This window comes from Meleagris gallopavo, chromosome 6 (genome assembly GCF_905368555.1).
Source record: "Meleagris gallopavo chromosome 6, MGAL_WU_HG_1.1, whole genome shotgun sequence".
NCBI classification, from domain to species: Eukaryota; Metazoa; Chordata; class Aves; order Galliformes; family Phasianidae; genus Meleagris; species Meleagris gallopavo.
Window position 1 is genome coordinate 6,281,709 of NC_139409.1, and position 21,749 is coordinate 6,303,457.

General features: G+C 43.0%; 1 protein-coding gene across 2 annotated transcripts in view; it reads right to left on the minus strand.

Moving 5' to 3' along the window:
• Nucleotides 1-5: 5 nt before the first annotated feature.
• Nucleotides 6-21,749, minus strand: part of RHEB (Ras homolog, mTORC1 binding) — a 32,282-nt gene continuing 10,538 nt past the window's right edge. The window contains exons 2-8 of one of the 2 annotated variants that reach the window (XM_085226984.1): nt 17,854-17,925; nt 12,503-12,570; nt 9,548-9,630; nt 5,696-5,752; nt 5,548-5,595; nt 4,984-5,065; nt 6-540 (exon numbers count right to left, since the gene is read on the minus strand). In XM_085226984.1, the coding sequence (XP_085083110.1) occupies nt 448-540; nt 4,984-5,065; nt 5,548-5,595; nt 5,696-5,752; nt 9,548-9,630; nt 12,503-12,570; nt 17,854-17,925 (503 nt within the window). In that variant the 3' untranslated portion in view covers nt 6-447. The remainder of the gene's footprint in view (nt 541-4,983; nt 5,066-5,547; nt 5,596-5,695; nt 5,753-9,547; nt 9,631-12,502; nt 12,571-17,853; nt 17,926-21,749) is intronic. The other variant, XM_085226985.1, reaches the window with a different exon arrangement.

A 21,749-nucleotide genomic window follows, 5' to 3' on the forward strand; every position in this document is an offset into this window, starting at 1 on the left:
ACATGAAGGTTTGCAGCTATTTTATTTACAAGTATACATTTAACACAAAGAAACACTGATATCCAAGCCTAGTTAATAGTAGTGTAACAATATGCATCATTTTGATGATTATTCTAACCAACAAACTACACTGAAAAATTAATGCCAGTAAAATTCTTGGTCATAATATTAAGAAATACAATATATAAATTGAAAATATGATTGCTTAAAATTTGAAAATGGAAGTGAAGCCATTTGCACAGGAGTCAGAGTTTAACATAATCTGAAGGGAAAGGCTCCAAACCAACTGTGTATCTCTCAGGTTAACAGAAGAAAAAAACCACAAAATTAAAAAATTAAAAAAAAAAAAAAAAAAAAAAAGAAGCATAGTTTATCCTTGAAGATAAAGGGCAGTTTTGCTTCTTCAGGTAGAATGTATTCCCATTGTTTTCAGGCTTTGCAGTGGAATTACATTACTGAGCATGAAGACTTCCCTTGTGAAGCTGCCCCATCGATTTTTTCTGCCTCCAAAATTATCCTCTTAAAAACATCAACGGCGGTCTGCAAAGAGAGAGCACACGGTGAGCAGCAGGCAGTGCCAGCCTCAACGGAGCGTTCCTCAGCACCTTCACCCACTACACCAACACAAAATGCATCCCCTCCAAAGGGAAGGCAGCAGATGCTGTTAGGCTGGGAGTCGCCTGCTGACAACGGCCCTCCACGATCCAAACAGGATCTGAACGACGTGTCCATGCTTTCCCTTCAATCTCATTTGATGAGACAGGACCACAGCTGCTAGCAAACTGCTTCCACTGACGAAGAGTCTCCCTTAGTCAAAAATAGGTGGCATACTGATTTACAAATAGGTGATGTACTGATTTACAAATACACTGTTACTGATATTTCATTGCTTACAGCTGACATTCTAATGCACCAATTCTTTATATTCCTGCTTGAAAGCACCTACTATAAAAACCCACGCTTTATTCCAACAACCAAGCAGCTATATATTCACTGTCAAAGCCACGCTGTTGGGAACGCTGAGATGTAGGAGTTCACAGGGCTGCTAATTCATTTCACAGAGAACATACATTCAGTGAGAAGCTTTAATCAGTGCCCTGCAGCTAACCCGTAGGAACTTGTAATTCAGCCCAAATATGCTGAAGGATTTTAGAATGAGCTTTTAAGCAACGCAGGAAACTGTTTTGCAACAAGGAATAAAGAACGCAGCCAGACTTTCTATGCATCTGTCTGCATATGGTGCAGTTACAGGATGTGGGTCACATCTAGCCTACAGAAAACCATCTGCCTCTCTTCTACCACCTTCCCTTGAGGAAGTGAAAGAGATGCCAGGCAAGGCAATGGTGCTGCTGTGTGCGAGGCACCAGGAGGCTCAGTGCTCCTGCACACGCACACCCGTGGATGCCAAAGGAACAGAGCCCAGGAGGTGCACAAATGGGAAGGTCTGAAGCCCTAAACCCAGCCCACAGCTGCTACTCAGCTCAGTGCTGCTTTCCAAACACAACTGCTTGGTGATTTTGGAGAGGAAATTCTCTGCTGCTCGTGCTACTGGTTGTTCTTGGCACAGAACTGGGCAAAGGAACTTGAACAATAGTCAGGTAAGGAAGAGCATTTCCCCTTCCCCCAAATGCTCTCCCAGGGAAAGATCTCCCAGATTTCTGAGGGAGGGGAGATGGGGAAGATCCCAAGCCCCTCTGAGCATCCTCACGTATTGCACCTTTCAGGCTGGGATATGCAACTACTGAGAAAGCAGAAACATCCCAGAACTCATTTTTAGGAGAGCTGTTTTGGTGAGAAGTGGATTTTTTTTTTTATTTTTTTTTTATTTTTTTTTTTACTACTTCCTTCCCCCTTCTAAAATAAGCCCTTCTAATGAATTCTGTATAAGTGGATGGACACATGAATGCTCATTACTCTCTGCCTTCAAGCAGGTTTAGGGACCAATCTGGGTTCTGGCTATAATGGTATTTCACACCATTAGCAATTTATTGTGCTGGGATTAAAGACAAAGCACTGCACTATGGCTTAGGGGGAACGAAGTAACAAATCCCCAAGAAAAGCCTGAATGAAGCTCCTGAAGTTAGCCCCATAGATACACAGCACTTCAACACATCCAGAAATAATTAAGCAGCTTGAGAAAACACAACAAGCACATCTAGGGCCCAGAGAAGGGATTTAATAGCTGAACTCAGCTTCAGGTCATAGCTCAACATGATTCCGTGTGTCTCATATTTTGCTTACAAGATACACGATGTCCTTAAACATTTCCAGCTTGAAGTTGACTTTTAGAATGAACCAAAAAAAAGCCCCAAAATACCCAAAATTCTTTTTGTAGGAAGCATTCACCCAATCTGGCTGATGATCTCCAACCAAGACTTAATTTAACCGGCATCTTTTCCTGGGCATCCAGCCCCAGAATTGCCCTCTCAAAGTCCAGGGATCTCCCCAGGTGCCCAATATGATACACAAGCTCCAAAGCCTCAGCAGGCCACCAAAATCTAGAAGGAAGGACACAAAGCCTAAAGGAGATCAGACATGAGGCACTCTTACCAGCCCCTACCACTTACCTTCATGTCAGCTTAAGATCTCTGAATAGACGGGAAGTGGGAGAGACAAAGCCACACCATTTCATCAGTATGGCATCTTCTGACAACTCCCAGCAGAACAGGCCTGGTTGGATTAAGTTCATCTGCACAACCATTTGAGTTGCCTGCTGCAGCAGGGATTTGTTCCTAGGACTCCCACAGATGCTCCAAATAGTTTTTGGGTTTTTTTGGGCAAAGCAGGAAGGGAGATGAGTCAATGCTTTCCCACCTCCTTTCATAGAGAGAGAGAAGCCTCTGCTAGAACTTCTAACAGGGAATGCCTCCTCTCCTTTTAGAGTTTAATTAAATTCCTTGCTAAGAGCTGCTATAAAGGACAGACCATGTAGGTCAAACTGGAATCAGCCTACAGTCTCTCTGTAGGCTGCCCCATGTACCAAACCAATTTCAGACCAGCACACCAGAGACTGTCATACTCTAGCTCCACATCCACCAAAACTAGACAGATTTCAGAGACAAGACTTCTCTTACCCCTAGAACCTCACAGCTTCAGGCCTTACACTTTGCCTTCCAAGCTCAATCATCCACCTCCTTCAGCATCTGCCTGCAGGAACATGAAGAGAGCTGCCCCACTCTGGGCTCCATTATGCTTTCTTGCATATGTCCCAGCATCCAGAGGGAGCCCATCAGATGCCCACAAAGCAACACACCGCCTCCTGAACATCTCAGGTCAGCCAGTTTCTAGGTGTATTACACACAAGGCATGACCTTACTGCTTACTGTAATGTCCACAGCAAGGAGGAGTTCTGTCCCAGCACCAGTTCCCCATACGAATTTCAGCTAGAAGCTAACTTAATGCAGATACTCTGAGACCAAGGGACAGGCACAGATACATGGCAGTCAATGGGACTTTGTTAGCACAGCAATTTAATATGCAAGGCATGCCAAGCATCATATAAAGCTTGTAGCTTCTTTGCATAAATATACACAGCTTTCTTTTTTTTTTTCTTTGAACCAAGACAATACACAATGCAAACTTCACAAGAGTTATTAGTAAGATATTCTCTAAGATATGAATTACTACACTGTTACACATTGTGAACTACGTCCAAAAAAAAGGACAAACAATGGCTCTGCCTATTCCAAAAGTACTGAGTTGTTTGAAAAGAAATAAATAATCTCATTCTTTTAACTGGTGTATTCCTTAGGCTGGCAATTTAGTTTCTGCAGGTACGCATCTGAGGCTCTCCAGAAGTAGAGAAGATATTAAGAAACTGCATGCTTTCATCACAGCCAGTTCTGACATGGTTAGTGCAACTCTTAGCCAGAAACAGAAGTACTTAGAAACTAATTCCATTCGTGGAGAAAAAAAACTGCAAGTTTCCTGCCAGGGAAAATCCAACCTTACTCAAGTGTCTGCTACCAGTAGAGCTACAAGTTATCAGTCAGCAGCTGCTTGTTTTGCAGCTGAAAACGGGGAAAAGAAAGGCTGCTCATGCAGATGCTGCCCCAGCTATGGGACTGCCCTTCTGATTCTGCTGCTGAGAACACAGAAGGATGTGACTGTATTAGGTTAAATATGAGACAATGTAAACACTTGTGCTAAGGACAGATTTCTCTAAACACAGCCTGCCAGTGCCCCTGTGACCCTGCCATACATTCACACCTGCAAGAAGCAACAGTACTGACTTTGGCAAGACCAACAGAAAAAAAAAAAAGCAACACAAAATAAGTTAGAAAGGCTGACACCCTCAACCTATAGATGCTTTTAATTACTTCAAGCTCAAACCAGTAGGTTCTTGTAGCTTAAATACTCAAGTGTAGGGCATCAAATCAGTGACAAAGTGTTATGATAAGTCACAAGGAACAAGTTCAAATTCCAGAATATATTGAGAAGGTGTTTTGAAGGAATTTAAAGCAACTTCACTACAGCTATAACACAACAATGTCTACCTGCCTCTGCTCTGGTCTAACATTTTTCTCATTAGTTCTGTGCCCATAAAACTATTATTCCCCCCACTAGACAGACCAAGTCCTGCCTAGCACCTTAAAACATGAGGTTCATTCCCTTACTCCAACTCACCCCCCTGAAGCAACAAGGAGCTCCCTATTCAAGGTCACTGCAGATCACAGACCCGCCCCACACACAGCAGAGATGCAAGTTTGAGTTTGCCACCAACTGTTCTGTTTTGTTCAGCAAAGCTTAACTTTCAGTTCTCCATTTCACCCTTTAACTTACACTTGCATCAAAAAGCATATATATGTATATATATATATATATATATATATGTAAACCTGAATGCAGACACCCATTTTGTTTCCAGCCATCTACACAAACTATCTGTACAGGACGTGCAGATATTCAGCTTCCTTTATTAAGTGAAACTATGAGACATTCCATAGCATTCCTATTTGAATAAGTGAATCTTAAATCTGTTACCTGATTTTCTTTAGCAGAAGATTCCAAGAAAGCTGCATTCCAGGATTCTGCTAAAGCTTTCCCTTCTTCATAGCTGATCACCCTGGCAAAAGAGAGGAAAGCATGTTTCTTTATAACTCACAGAAGGACTGAAGCTTCAGGAATGTCCCCACAGTACTGAAGCACTGAAGGCATATATAACATTTTGAAAGGCCAAACAATTGCTATTCGCTGCTGTCAAATTCACTGCTGGGCCAGGTAGAACTTCCATGTGACCCAGAAGAGAGCAACTGTCCCAAACCTGACTTGTTTCCCTAAGCTGCAGCATCATCTCATGTCTTAGAGTGGTAAAAAAGATACTTCTTTCCTTGTCTTGAAAGAAATGTTTTTTTGGAAGCTTTTAGCAAGAATCAACATTACAACAGAAGCTGCTAGCACACATTCTGGACACAATTCCTTGCTGGTACCTTTGTTGTAACCTCTATTTTGATTTTAGTCATGGAAAGCCAAGAACAAAACTGGCCATGGCAGCCACAGGAATGCTGGCTGCTGCCTTGCATTTCCCACATACTGGAGTTCACATACCGTTCCATATGCAGGTCTTTTTTATTTCCAACCAGCATAATGGGTATTCTGTGAAAGAAAGTTCAGAACTTCAGAATAGTTATAGTATACTGAACAAAGTATTAGCAACATGCCTGCAGTGAAATGAGATGAAAGTGTCACTACTTACTGGACTTTTCCCACCATATCCAATAACTTGCCATGGATAACTTTTATCACTTCAAAACTGCAAAATAAAGGGATGAAGTCACACATGCACTCCAATGCTTATCCTTAATACCCAATCAATACACAAGCAATTAAATGCATATGTAGATTGCTGTGTTAAAAATTACGTATAGTGACAGAACTACAAAGATGCTGAAGTGTTACTGGTTTGCGTACAACAGACAAAATGGTCCCAGAGGCAGCAGCAAACAGTACTTTGCACATGGTTACAGCCCACCCAGTTCTGATACTTGCACAAATAAACAATGTTACCCAGGACAGGTGCAGTAACACATAAAAAGCCCCCATGCCCCCCCCCGGAATCTGGTTTGCATTCACAATAAGAAATTCAGCTACTAGAGTCTGACACACCTGGATGAGCATGTCAAATTAAAGCAGAGTTTCAAAGGAATAGCATTCAGTTAAGCACAATCCAACAAGAAGGAATGCATAACTTTTAATAAATCTTCACTCATATAGAGTTCTTTGAATTTCGTTTTGGCATTCTGTGAAAACCAAGAGGAGGCTGAGTTCCTATTTCTTAGGGATAATGAAGAACCTGATGGGCAAAGCAGTGGTTGTTGAGGCACCTGACAGCTCACCTGCTGCCCACGTGATGTTTGCATGACTGGAGATAAGAAACAGCACTGCACAACACTGTGAGGCCTGAAACCCCACGTCTGACTTTAATACTTTTGAGAACAAGCTATCAACAGAGTGAAAGAGCAGATGATGTGCTCTTCTGATTACACTGGAAAAAAGATGCTGGTGCATGAAGTGCACACCTGAGCTTTAAGAGAGGTGAAGGTTCACAGACCCAACACACAGCTACACAAGAAGAAAAGGGTCTTCACTTTGGACTGTGCTTAAATTAGAATTGAAGCTCTTACAAACGGGGCAGCACTCCAATGTACATCCAAGCTCTGAGTTCTCAAAGAACTGGTGTCTGAAAGCACTACTCAGGCTGCTGGGACTCCTTAAAGCTTCTCACTTCTGAGCAATAAACAATATTGTGGTTCAGAAGGATTTTGTGTCAAGGAGGTCTGTTTGCATTATTTCAGCAACAGCTTTACAGACTGAGCAGAACTCAATACTTCCATGTTGAGCTAGTAGGTTTAGTATATCCTGTTCAGAAATTGTGTACAAAAAGAAGTAACTCAGTCCAGCACATCTTGCTGTTACTGACTCAAATTCAATACTACAGACTACGTAAATGTGGAATCAATGGAAGGATTTAAGGGCTATGAAGAGCTTATGCTAAAAAGGTAGAAGAGAAATTCTGGGCTTGAGAACTGGTCTTGGACTTTCAGCAGAGTATCTCAGAAGTAAGAGTTAAATGGTGTTGAGCTGTGACCAAGTGCAGAGGCAACATTACAAGGAGAATCAGATGACCCTGAAAACTGAAGGAGAAATCATTCAAAATAATTCTGATACAGACCACAGAACTGTTTCTCAGCCTGAAGCAAGAGGAGAGATGTAGCATACTAGCCACAGGATGACTGAGTCACCAATGTAACACAATCACTTTCTTTCTACTACTAGGTAAGCTGCTGCCAGTGTAGCCAGAAAAGCACTGCACCACTGCACAGCACAGTGCATGCCCCCACCTGTGGTTCCACCTTGTGCTGCCCAGTTCTCAGTTTCTGCTCATCTAGAGCTCAATTTTTAGCAAAATAGACCAAGGATTAACAGCTGATCTTTATTAATAGATCAAGGTGAAAACCAAAAGGGAAGGCTATTTAAATTCCCACGATTCTGGCACAGAAACAAGCTGGTAAGAACTACCCAGAATGAAACTTGATTGACTGGATCAATTTCATTAATTTGGAAAGCTTTGTCAAACACAAGACTAGAAGGAGCAAAGGCACAAATTAGAACCCTTGTCAACAAATCCCACCCCCCTCCAAAAAAGAAAACAAACACCAAACCAACATCACACCAAGTCAGGAAACAGCAAGAGGTCTGCAGACCATAAGAGGTCCTTTCCAGTTCTGTTAAGCAAACAGGGTTACAGGAAAACAGTGTGAAACACAACCTGAAGGATTACTAGCTGTGCTATACAAGATCATGGAACATAGCATGATACAAATTTGGAATGTAATTAAGCTGAACTAGAGCAAAAGCCTTCCAGTAGCCCTGCAGCTGAGTGTCTGGGAATATTACAAATGTAGGGCATCAGCTTTCACTTGAGCCCCATTATAAACTTCCCAGTGGAGATCAGCAGGGAAGATAATTTTAAGAGGACATTTCTATTTAGTTTGATGTCAAAGCTCCCACTCAGTTGGATCAGTTCTCCGATCGATACACACACTTCAACAGAAACTGAGACATGTGATTGCCTGGAAAAGACATCTAAGCTACCAGAGTGCAGTGGAAGATCTTTACTGTTGCCTTAACATCATCTTGATACTGAACTTAGATAAGAAACTGAACAAGAAAGGATCATCAATACTTTGAAATTTTTGAAAAAAAAGCAAGAATTGGGATTAAGTTGATCAAGAATCAAATACTGAACAACGCGAATTTCTTCTGAGGACTGGGAATATTAATCCAACTTTATACAGGTCACTCAGCACCAACAATAGATCTCGGATTAAAGGAGGGAGAAAAAAAGAAGGAAAAAAAAGTAGTTTCTTAAGACACACATGAAAGCCTCACATCTGCTGTAGTTCCCCCAAAACACACGTGCTTTCTGTTCACTACTTCAAAACGACTGATGAAAACCAAGAATGAAGAACTCCAAGAATGAAGAACTGAAAATGTGCTCAACATTAAAGAACTTAGAAGCAGCACATCCATTTTCTGAGAAGCACAGAAGAGCCAACAAGAAAGCTGTTTCACCTGCAGTTCATGAAGATCTTACTGAAAGACACTCAAGATGACTTTTTCCTGCTTCAGAGAAAAAGACATGGAATGCTTCAGCGCTTGTCAAAAGCTGATCAGCTTACAAGTACAAGGGAAGCAGTACTTTTCTTCCATCTGAAGTGAAAGGCTTCAGGTCTTAACATCACTTTCAACAAATGAAAAAATAAAAGAGGATTATTTTGGCTGAAGATGCTGTACAGTATTAGAAAACTAAGAGTGATTCAAGGTTAACCTGTACTTAAATCAAGTAACCAAAGGGAAAGGATAAAATAACAGAAGATGACAATACCTTAAAAAAGGTTGAGACACTTCTAAGTGCTTCTCCAGCTATGATGGAGCCTGTCCTCATCTGAGAGCTGACTACGGTTAGCAGTGAGGACAAGACAGAAACTCTGGAAAATCTCAAAGAAGAGATTTGCTGTAGCATAGCAAAACTGAGCCTACAGGCCAGAAGTCTCATATTGCTGCTTGTGTCAAAGTTTTTGATGGTTAACCAGAACGAGTCAGGATGGGAAACCAAAGGAGTCTCAGTACTGCAACAAGCTGCTATGCTGAGGGACAGATGAACACCTAGCTTGGCTCTTCATATAAACGTGCAGTGCCCTTGTGGTTCATGCTGATCTCCATCTTTGCCTCTTATGCTACAGCACAAAGCCTGTTTGTTCCTGGGACCGGTCTATGTGCTTTCACTTACACTCAATCACTGGAGCTCAGCACTGCCCCATTTCTCACACAAGTACCTCCTGCTTCGGTCTGCAAAGTGCTTGGGACATTTGGATCTGAGGGGAAAATTCTGAAGAAGCCATTCTTTTGTATTTCAATTACATTTCTAAGGCAAAGAGACTGAAGGGATTACACACACGTAAAGAAAAATAAAGCAGAGGCAGAAGCTGAGCTGATATGTCTGTGGCTAACATGTGAAGCAGGAGAACACAACAGACTTTGTTACCTTTTTATTGACGTGACTGAATAAACAAGAATGTAGCCATTGATGTCTATGGAGTATGTCTGAGGAAATATGGAGTATTCATCCTGTAGAAGGAATATTGCAATTGCATTATTTATTGCCAATGCTGAGAGCTGGATGCTAGCAGATCAGTAGCAGCCATCGGTCACGTTTGTAGAATATTTTTGTGTAATTCTGAGAATTAGGTTTCTTCATCATAATGCTTGGTGTGGAATCTTTACCCAGTTAAGAGAAAGCAAAGCAAGCTTGGGGCACCAGCTTAGTTAGCCTGTTAGTCTGTATACTCTACAACTTAATCTACAGCTTTTTCTCTTTATTCCCTCTAAGACTACGGATCAGCTAAAGCTATCCCCAATCCTCTTACCCTGCTCAGTTATCAGTTTACCCTAGCACAAAGCATCCACTCTGTCCTACCACTAATTAGCAGTTATGCCTCTTACCTTGCTAGTGATACATTTCCATCACATCCCAAATTTCAGCAGCTGCAGACAGGATCCAGCAGTTCCACATTTCAAGGGGCGCTGACTACAACTAACTTACCCATGGGCTCTGTTAGGCAGCTGTGACATACCAAACTAACTAATGCTCATCACAGATGCAAGAACTGTAGTCATTAGTCGCTTTATGGCAACCAGAAGTTTCCATTATATGGCAGTTGTTTAATAAAAAATAAAAAGCCACCAAAGCAATAACACCACCAGCACTGAGCAGCATAAAAAACCAAACCCAGGCAATAAATCTCTAAATTTACAATGCCTGTAAAAATGCAAATGGACAACTCAGGAACTGAAACAGATTGACAGAATGCAGAAAACACAACACTAATACCAAGAATTTCACGTTATACACTGAAATAGAAACATTCTAATAGAAGTTCCCAGGTAACATTTGCATTTTGACAAGAGCCATACATCTTACTGTACGAGCTCTCCATTTTTTAAGCTTGTGTTTCTTAGGATGTTAATTTTAGCTGAAGATACATAACCTCCCTGTATACTGTCATGACTGAACAGATGGAGCGGTGCAATCATGCAGCTTAAATCTAGACAGCTAACAGAAAGCAAACTTCCTTAATAGGCAAATGCCAAAAAATCCCCACAACTTTTCATAAATCAACTTCCCAGATTCTGCCAAAAAAGTTTGAAAGAACGACACTTGCACATGATGCCCTTATTTGCCTTCAATGCTACACACTGAGGGCAGCCCTCCCCCATCTCTGCTTAAATGCCAAGCTGCCCTCTCTGCTGGCTCTGTAATCCCAGTGTCAACACAGAGATGTGAGCTGGCCTGCAAGTAAAACAGGTGAAAGTGCAGCTCCGCAGCTATTTGCCTTTATCTGCAATTACTCAGGATTGCCACAGTTTGAATTCAGGTTCAGATAAGATTTGTTGTTACATCCTGTTCTCAGGTCCCACAGTGAGCCTCCTCTTACCTCCACCATGTAAACCTGAACATGCAACTGTGAGAGGTAAAGAGGCACAAGACAGAAAATAAGTACCAAGAAAACTACTTTTTAGCTTGTCATAAAAGAAAAAAAAAAAAGACCATTAAGCTTCCTGGAACTTGGGGATCAAATTAAGAGCTTTGCCAAGTGACAAAACAAGCAGAGCTGTAACTTTTCAAGTTTTCAAGTGCATGATATAAATCTGCAACATAATCTTTGCTATACTGCATACGTAAGGATGCTCTATGAATCATTAAGCAAGACTGAACTGAGAGAAATTTGTTCAAACCACACCTTCCATAACTCAACATTATCTCTCCCTCTAACCCTGTGAGCCACAACTCAAAGTTCAAGTCATTCACGGGAAGAATTTCCAAGGCTGGAAATAACCAGAGACTGGGAAAAAGACTAGCTGTGCAATTCTATTTAATTTCCATTTCCCAAACAACGTATTTGTGACCCCAGTATGTGTGGTCAATGCTGTTACTAAACCCTCTGACTGACTACCTGTAGATCTAGTGCTGCTGATTAGCACCACAAGCTGACAGCATATAATTATGGCACACAGTTATTCTTACATCATGTAGCTCTCTTTGAAGGTGATCAAATAGTCCTAGAAGGTCACAGCCCTGAATACTCTCCCAGCTATGAGCAAATGTCCTGCAGCTTTCATGTCTAAAGCATTGCCTGTGTACTTCACTGGCTGCTTAACGTTAACAGTTTGGGAAAACCCAAAGGCACAATACCAGAACTCATTCAGAAAGTTAAGAGCACGCAAACAGGAAGATGGTAAGGGATTTAGCAGTCCCTTTTTTAAGCACAACCCTTCAAGAGACAGAGCACTCCCGTGTATGGAGCACACACTCACCTGCAGGTCCTGCCAAGCATCCCTGTGTAATTAGCGCCTCTATTTTATGAAGCTACTGATCACGCCACAGACATTTGTTTACCATCTCCTTCTGCATTCCCCCTCATTACATCAAGCTCAGAAGGATGCATGCATGAACCTTCACTTACTTAGCAATGTAAACAAACTGCAGGAGTTTCTTTGCAGCCTGGTGAGCACTACCTATGCGTGTTACTGTCTTCTCTGCCTGACTATTTCATGAATACAAACCAAGGTGCTGGAGCACAGAAACTGAAGAAAGTCAAGAAAAACTTCTGCATTGTTTACTGAATTGGCATTTTCCAATTAATGAAGACTATCAGACCATAAGTATCAAGCAGATTACTTAAGAACTTTGGTACACTGAAGTTAAGGCACCTCTTTCTTTGCTTTTTTAGGCATGTGTACCTTAAGCACTAGGTACTGTTTCAATTTCAATAGAAAAAGTACATAAACACTATACAAACATTGTTTTGGGGGAACAAAAAGTAGAATCATTTAAATTGAGCTTCAGCTTTGAACACATGGTCATAACCAGGGTAGCTCTTCCCAAGCACCAATGTCTGTCGTGTTAACTCCAAAGATGCAAAGGGAGAAAGGTACTTACCTGGCCAGCAGTGTCAACCAGCTGAAGGTGATATTCTTGGCCATTTACAGTGATCAGTTTTGTAAAAGCTAGAATAAAACACAGCAGATACATATTTCAGAATGATGAACAAAGGAAGGACCAGAAGTCCTCTCTGCCACTGCTAGCTGAAAGGTTAAGAAAAAAACCATGTTCGCTACAGGCTTTAAGGTAGAAGGCTGCATCAGGTTGCTGTGCTTTTAACTCGAGTACTATAGGCACTGAAACTTAGAAATTGACTTTAAAATTTCAAATTTCAGAAGATTCTTACAACGTGTTTTGGTTTTTTCCTTTAGAGCTACTTAGAAACAAAGAGTAAAAAGGCTCTACTACTACACATCATTTCAAAGAGACTTGCAAGCATCTGTAATTTGTGGTTAACACGAGACACAAATGCAATTAACGTTAAAGCTAACTTTGAACTTCACATAGGTTATTTCCCCCAGTTTCCAAGCAGTTTAGCAAGATCGATTTCCTGGATACCAATACCACGAGATGAATGATCTGGATTTACAAAAACCTCTTTGGGGCTAAGATACACACACAGGCTAACTGAAGAACATGCTAAACCTAAATAATGAGAATTTAGCCGAAGCTCCCCACAGTACTTGCGCATTTGCCGTGGCTACCAGTCTGTTCAGTCCTTAGTCAGGGAGTACATTCAGTCCCTACGAGACAAGAACTGCTGCTCTTCCCAGGGTTTATGAAATGCCAACACGCTGCAAGCTGAGGAACCTTTCTCAGTGTCTGCATTATGCAACTGCAAAAGCAAACCGTGTCAGAGCTCGTGGAGCACAACGTGCTGCTGAGTACCACGCATACCAACCAGAGCACGCAAGCTGAGCTTCGGGGCTTCATGTTGCCCTCAGCCTGAGATCATGGGGCAGCACACACATCTTGGTTACGTGTGTGCTGTATACAGGTGAAGGCAGTTTTCCCAGCTGCTAATGGTCAGGGGAAGTCATTTCGTTCCTCACGATGATTACTGGGGAAATAGCCAGCACTGCAGTGCTGTGCTGACCACATCTCAGACTGTTCATCCTCAAGCTGCAGCAGAGCTGACTCCTCTCCATCCAGCTGTGCAGTCCTCCATCCAGCTGTGCTAGCTAGCTTCTGCTCACACCTCCTGATTCTTGCACAGGGTCTCCTTGAAGCTGAGCTCCACCAGCTTTCCTCCTGCCCCCAGTGCTTGCTGCTCTGTCACACCTCCACAACACATTACCTCAAGTCACTGGGCCAGCTCCACGCTGAAGACAGCCAAAACTCTTGGATTCAGCCCGCCTAAGTCACTCAAAGCATGCTCATGAAAAGGAGCAACTGAAACAGAACAAAGCCACATTCTGCTGTTTGGAACAGGCTGCCCAGGGAGGTGGGGGAGTCCTTGAAGGTGTTCCAAAACCATGGAGATGTGGCACTGTGGGCATGGGTTGGGCATGGTGATCTTAGCATGTCTTTTCCAACCTTAATGATTTTAATGATTCTATAAGGCAAGTGTCTACATGAACAGCACAGAGCAGCCACACAGTTTCCATTACAGTAGCAACACGTGGAGTGTGAATGAAGCCTCACATAGAGCTCCTACCAACCATACCCCATCTGTCCCAGCACTACAGCTGTGTTAGCACCTGTGCCTGCACACTGCAGTCAGCGAGCTGCTGGCACCGCTGCACAAGGTTGTAAGGTTATGAAGCAAGAATGCACAATAGCTTTTTGGCTGATACAAATTCTTGTTTGAACAGATGTTAACATGCAGGGCTGCTGTATGCAGCATCAGTGCTTCAAACATGAAGGAGACACAGTGCATTACAGGTGCCTGGCCACAGCACCATCCAGACTCCCGACAACTCCCATCTACATCAAAGCGCTCTGCAATCAAAGTAGGTACAAGAGCCTCATGAAGTTAATATTTAAAAAGGGACAGGGACACATGGCAGCTCTTCTAGAAGCCCAGAATAGACCAAGCAGAAACACCATCACCATTGGTACCGAGCAATGGGTGGCAGAGCAGGGAAGGGAAGCTGTGGGGCAGTCACTGCAGGCTGGGCAAGGAGCTGCCAGCTCGGAGCAGGGACCCCAAGCACCAGGAGAGCCTCCTCCTTTGGCACAAACCCACTCTGATGCAGTTGTAATTGCACAGCACAGCCCCAGCAGCTGCTACAGCCAAGAAGCAGCGTGACTTGCACAGCAACTCCATGGGCTGCTGAGTACTGCTTCCCTAAGATCAGGTATATATTTCAGTGACACAAATATGAATGAGAAGATTTGCAAATGCCACTCAAATGGCAGCTGTTGTGAAAACAAGCCACTGTGGTAAGGATTCAGAACCAGGCACACAAACACAGACCTTCAGACCAACAGTGCTACTGAGCAGAGATAGGGGAGCAGTATAAAACCTTTGCCAGAGCTACTGAACAGTAAATATGACCTCCTCATAAGGGCACATCAGTTACCACCTTCCACATCCCTTTCTGACTGTCTTCAGCCCAAGTCAATGCCCATCACCAGGACAGCTTTTGCAGCAGGTGTGTAACACAGCAGAGCTAAAGCCCCACGCCCAGCCCTGGAGAACACTGCTCAGCAGCAGCTTCCAAGCACAAGTGCTGTCACCCTTGCAGGGCAGTTGGCTTCACACACATGGGAGAAGCTGAGCCTTAAGGATGCCTTTAGCCAACCATCTGAACTTACATGCATTGCCTTCACAAGCACTGGCGTGCCTTCAGCCCCCTTCCCTTTCTAATACCCTTAGAATGATAACTGTACCAAAAAAACTGGAGCTGTGTGCACATCCTCATTTTCTATTCCTTCTGACTTGAGTTCCAAATTAAGATTCTTAGGCTTATCCCAGCTTAAAAGTTCCAAATTCCTCTGTTTTTCCAGACTGAGGAAGTCTGTGTCCACGCAGCTCAGTGTCCACGCAGGCTGCTTCCATGCACTCCTACTCTGCAATGGCTTTGCTTCTCTTGCCACCATTTCCCAAGTGATTGTCCCACTGGTTTCTCCACCCTGCTGCCTCACTAACAGCCACCCATCACAGCGTCACTCTTGTTAGGACATTAGGAAGAGGAAATTCTACTTTGTTAAGCAATTAACTCACCATCACTGCTGCCACAAAATGCCATGAGTTACCCTTCCTGATGCACAAGTTTACTGGAAGCAACTGAATTCAACGTGCTTATTAGCTTAGATAAACTAACTTTTCTGGTTTTAACATAATAGAAGCAAAGGAAAATGTAGCACTGAAGAAGTGCTGACTTTTCTGTACATTAAGTGAAACTTGATGCAGCTCATTTTCCCTGTGCCCCTTCCAAAGAAGGTAGAGGTTTTTTCCACTGGAAAACAAAGCCACTAGAATACTCAGTCACATCCTTTTAGTTCAAGGCTTATGTTTTACACTTGTTCCTAGGAAAAAGCTTAGCTATAGTTTCCTTCCTATGCAATTTAATTTTAAACTCAATTTTTCATGCAAGTTACATTATTTGAAGACAAAAATTACAAAGACTAAGTTACCATTGGTACTACGGTTTTCTAGCCATTCATCAGTGCTGATAATACTTTGATGATTTATCAATTGCAATTTTTCTGAGATAAAACAGGGCCAGGCCATCCTTTAGCCTATACTTATTTTTTATTTCAAGTGCTGTACCACTAGTGTACACCCAATCCCTATATGAAAGTTAAAAGTGTGACAACCTGCCTTAAACCACTGCAAAAAGTCCTGGATGCCCAGGCTGGATGTGGCTCTGGGCAGCCTGGGCTGCTGGTTGGCAACCCTGCACACAGGAGGGTTGAAACTAGATGATCATTGTGGTCCTTTTCAACCCAGGCCATTCTAGGATTCCATGAAAAATGCAGCATTCTCAACAGACTCTTCTAAAGGAACCTGGATTCTTGAACTCCTTTTTGCATTGTTAACCAGATTCAAAATCACAAGTGAGTAAAACACTAGAAATTGGTTACACTGATTGTGTCTTACAACTCTGGACAGGCTCAAAAGCATATAGCTGGAGATGTCAAAAGACTTGAGCCATCAAGAGTCTGCATTCATAAAAAGCACGGAAAAAAAATGAAGACAGACCATTCAGAAGAATGGTTTTATACTAGGCTTCCTGCTGTTTTGATTCCCAGGGCACATCTTCTAGGTCTCATCCCTACTCCCCAGCAACACATCCTGATAGAAGAAGGGCCCTTCAGTTCTACCTTTCAGAAAGCAACTTTCTCTAGCTATGCCACAGATCACAAGGCTTCCAGCAAAATAATAATGTTGCTTGTTTTCCATACAAAGGAGTCACACAAAAGGATGACATTTTCACGATGCCCCCTGTTCAATATGCATGGCCACAACACACTTAATATTAAGTGAGTAGTGCTAAGTAAGAGCCAAATACGTGCAGAATTCACCCACAAATGAATCATCCACACATAAATAATGAAGCCCAGTGGAAAACAAAGATTCTAACCAAATCCAGGTAGAAAGTAAATCTGTATGAGGTGTTTTAAAATGAGTACACGTAGTTAAATGCTGCCAGTGATAGTGCACAGCTGGAGAGCACCAATTATAGATAATATATTTCTGTGGACAAGAGTTTGTAAAGGGTGAAACAAGTTGGTCTTGTAGCAACGTGCCAAAATCCTAAACCAAGACATGCAGGCACTCCCCACACTTTAGAGACAGCCTCTCACTCCCTGTCTCTTAAGTCGCTTCCATGTATCTACAGAAATCTAGAAGTTTACTTTAAATACTTTGCATTTGTAAAGTGCAGACAATGAAAAGTTACCTGACCCAAGAGATGTTAAAATGGTGGCCCTGCATACAGCAGGGGGGCTGGAGCTTGATGATTTCTGAGGTCCCTTCCAACCCAAGCCATTCTATGATTCTATGATAAGATTTAAAATAATGAAATCTAATGTATGAGACACCTTGTTTGATGCACCTCAAAACAAGCCTTGTTTATAATTCTAATAAAACACTACATCATAATAGTGTTTGGACATTCATAATGGTCTATCAGATCATTTAGGTCAAAGGAGCAAATTAACCAGTTTGATTTGCTAAAGCAAAGCAAAAGATTCTTCAAAAAGTAGTATCTGAGGTTCACTTCCATCCAGTAAAATAATCCTGAGTGCTGATGGCCACTAACTGCTAATTATTATGATATAAATCAAAAACCTCGTTCTGCTGATTACTTTATTCCAACTTCCAGACAGGGGCTCAACATCCAATGTATTTACCTGTTGAAGTAATAAGCTGCAATGTTGCTGTGTAAGTGATAATACCAACAATGACTTCTGATACAGGTAGTTACAGAAGAGCAGCTTATCAGTTATGTACTTACTGTTCTCTATGGTTGGATCATAGGAATCAACAAACTGTCCTTCCACAAATTGAATCGTCAGTGAAGATTTTCCTGCAAAGCAAGAAAAAGACAATTGGTATTAAAATAAGTCTTCAAGCTGTCACCCCCTTATACCTGGTAGCAGGCAGAGCAACTCTTTTAGATGAGCCAGTATGAGCAGTGTGGTGCACGTAAACTACAGATGACAAGTGACCTATTTTAGAATTACATCCCTAAATTTAGCAACTGGGTCTCCTGAACTTTTATCAGAAATAGTGCAAAAGCTACTCAGAGTGTGTTCTGCTTTGGTTCTAATGCAGATCCAATAGCACTATTTAAATGCCTCCTCCAGTTTAAAACTAATTAAAAGCTGCAGAGCCAAACCCTCACAGAACTAAATTCAGTGAGTTGTTCTGCTCGGAAGGTTTGTCCATCCAGAAGCAAGGAAAACTAGACATCATTTTCAGTCACTGCACAGAAAACAAGGCCTTCAGACAGAACCAAATCAGTCTTGAAAGATTTTGCAAGATGGTAAGTGAAAGTGAGTCACATATATTGACTGTATGAAGCAACTTTAAAGCTCTGGAAAGAAAAGACTTTTCAAAGCTTTACCATAACCTTAACACGATTTCCATTACAGCACATCTCCCACATTTGGGAACCTACCAGATCCTATTACATGCTGTTTACTGGATAAATATACCCTTATAAAGAGTGCCAAGTGTGTTAGCTGCTTTTGGATGTGTACATGCTCTGTACTCCTTCATACTCCCATCAGCAAGAAACAGAAACAAAGTATGACCTCAAGTTAGAATTTAGAATCATGATCATCCTGCTCGGAGGGAGTACTTCAATGACATCATAAAGAACAGATATTTGGGACAAACTAGTTTATGGTAAAACTGGTTTCCCATATTTAACTTCTTTTGATACCGTTGTCCACTGGCAGTGCTTTGACAATGCTACGTTAATACACTGCAGTGGAAAAAGTTCATTCAAAAAACCAGCACACAACATTCTGAAAGTTGCTTTATTTAAAATCGAGTTCCTAGATACCTGGATATCTAGATACCTTAGATATATAGAACAGAAAAGCACAGATGACTGCCCAACGCTTCTCCCCCTAAGAGAGATCCTGAACTGAAAGCCATCGTCTGCTGCTGCCTGTGCTAAGTTTGGAAACAGAGCCCTAGGAAGGAGTCAGAGCCAACAGACAGTGCTGCATTTAACATCCAGCTGTATTAATTACTGCTTTCCTCCCAGCACTGAAAAAGAAGGAAGCAAACAAACAAACAGACAAGACTACAGCAATATTCCACCACTCTCTTCCTACATCCCCCAAGCTTTGTACCAAGCTTCCCATAACACCCAGAACGATGCCTGCTGTCCCCCAGGAGCCTCAGGGGAGCTCCCCAGACTTGGGGTCAGCCAGGACCACACGGCTAAGAGCAGCAGCAGCATCCTGCTAAGCCAGGGCTCCCTAAGTGGGCACCAGAAACATGAAACCCAGCTCAGTGCTGGTGCCATGTCTCAGCCCATGCCCAAGAAACATACAGGCCAATGTCAACAACAGCTTGGCTTGAACTTTGTCCCACAGGTTTTATTCCAAGCCTTTGAACTACAGACAGAGAGGAGAATTAAGGTCACCACTGAACTCCTATCTCCTCTTTCCCCAGAAAGATCAGGCAACATTTTCAGAGAATTACAACATAAATACACAGTCTGCCAGGCACAGGCCAAGGAACTGCACACAGCTGCGTTCTTACAGAAGGGCTGACTGCATCCCCAAGCTGTTGTGCATGGAGCAGGGCATGGGCAGATGCTGCAATCCCACTGCACCAACACCATCAGCACACTTCAGCACAGGATGGGCTTCTGATGTCAGGCTGCTCAGACCAGCAGCAATGGCTCCATCGCTCACAGGTGCACGTCTCAAAAAAACCTCCACTCAAATATGCCCTCATTTGGAATAGACACCAAATACTTTTCAGTTTGCTAAGCTTTTCCTCATATTATTCTCCACAATAGTACCTTTCCTGTCTTCAAGTTTTAGGGAAATAAACATCCGCAGAAACCAAAAGCAGTGCACTGAGCAGGAGCAAGGCGACGTCCGCTGGGAGCAGCTCAAACTGACAGAGCTGTGATTTCCAGGTGAAAAAGCACTTGCTAAAACCCTACTGGAGGAAAGTTGTGGTTTAATCTTCTGAATCTCCGTTCAACACGAGAGAGTTTAAGCTTACTATGAAGAAATAAATGACAGAACCGTTAAGGTTGGAAAAGACCACAAAAGACAACGCTCAACCCACCCCCACCATGCCCACTGACCACGTCCTCAGTGCCACATCTCCATGGTTCTGGAACACCTCCAGGGACGGTGACCCCACCTCCTCCACGGGCAGCCTGTACCACTGCAGCACTACTTTTTCCAAGAAGAAGTTTTTTTTTCTAATATCCAACCTGAATCTCCATTGGTGCAACTAAAGACCATTATCTCTAACTTTGTATTGCATCAAGGAGGGCAATATAGGGTGACTCTTCCAGCTACACTTGGTCACTGTAACTCAAAGCACTCCACACTTCCCACTCCTCCCATACCTGCAGAAACAGGAGAAAGGAGAAGAGTTTGGACTAACAGATTTATGTTACCTGGAATACAAGTCCCGGGGGACTCATAGCTTGTCCAGAAGTATGGGAAGGGCTATCTACATAGATGATTCATTATTTATGATTTGATGTTAGAGTGGTAAAGAAAGGATTCTTCTACTGTCAAAACAGAAAAGCAGCAGTTTCCAGTCAGAACACCATTTCAGAGAACAAACTGTGCTACTTCTGTTCACACACCAGACCACTTGCTGAATAAAGTGAAGCACACCATGGACACTCTGACCAGTGCTGCCAGAGCACATCAGCTGCAAACACCATGGAATGGAATCACAGAATGGCCTGGGTTGAAAAGGACCACAATGATCATCCAGTTTCAACCCCCTGCTATGTGCAGGGTCACCAACCAGCAGACCAGGCTGCCCAGAGCCACATCCAGCCTGGCCTTGAATGCCTCCAGGGATGGGGCATCTACAACCTCCTTGGGCAACCTGTTCCAGTGCCTCACCACCCTCTGTGTGAAAAACTTCCTCCTAATACCTAACCTAAACCTGCCCTGGCTCAGTTTAAAACCATTCCCCCTTCTCCTATCACTATCCACCCTCATAAAAAGCTGTAACCATTCTAATTGTCAAGGCAAAACAATTGCCAAACGGAGTTTTTCACTCATTCTTTTGCTCCTTGGACAAGAACTGGGCTGTTGGTCCCACCCATAAAATCTGAGCTTTCTAACACCAGGCAATTCGCCCAGAACAACTGAGTGCACGTGGGCACTCAAAAGGGGACGCACCACCTCTTGGGTGCCTGCCCTCCCCTCCCCACATCCTCCTCTGTACGACAGAAGGAAAGCCCGGCTGAAATCCTCCCAAGTGCCAACTTCCCCCAGGAGACAGATGATGCAAGCAGCCCACCAGCAAGGCACGCAGCAGCTCCACAAGCAGGGCATTGTGCAAGCTGCAGCTGTCCCAAACTCAGCATCTCTGCGATGACGGCCACGGCGCACTTCTATCTCAGCAGGGTTTCTCAATGCAAGGCATGGGCTGCACAAGCAGTCAGAAAACAGCTGCTAGGTTTAAGAGCAGCCAACTAGCAAGGAATTGCACTTCCCCGTTCTGGTGGGTTTTCAGGTGCAGACGGTGTCTTTAATGCATCTTTTTCCACAGAAGAGCCTACTTACTTTGCTTCATATTATGAAAGCCCCAGCAGCTGGCAGCACCTAATTCATCCATGCCACAAACCCAGCAATTTATGTAAGTTTGTCTCTGCGCAGATCTGCTCCTACCCACAGAGCAACC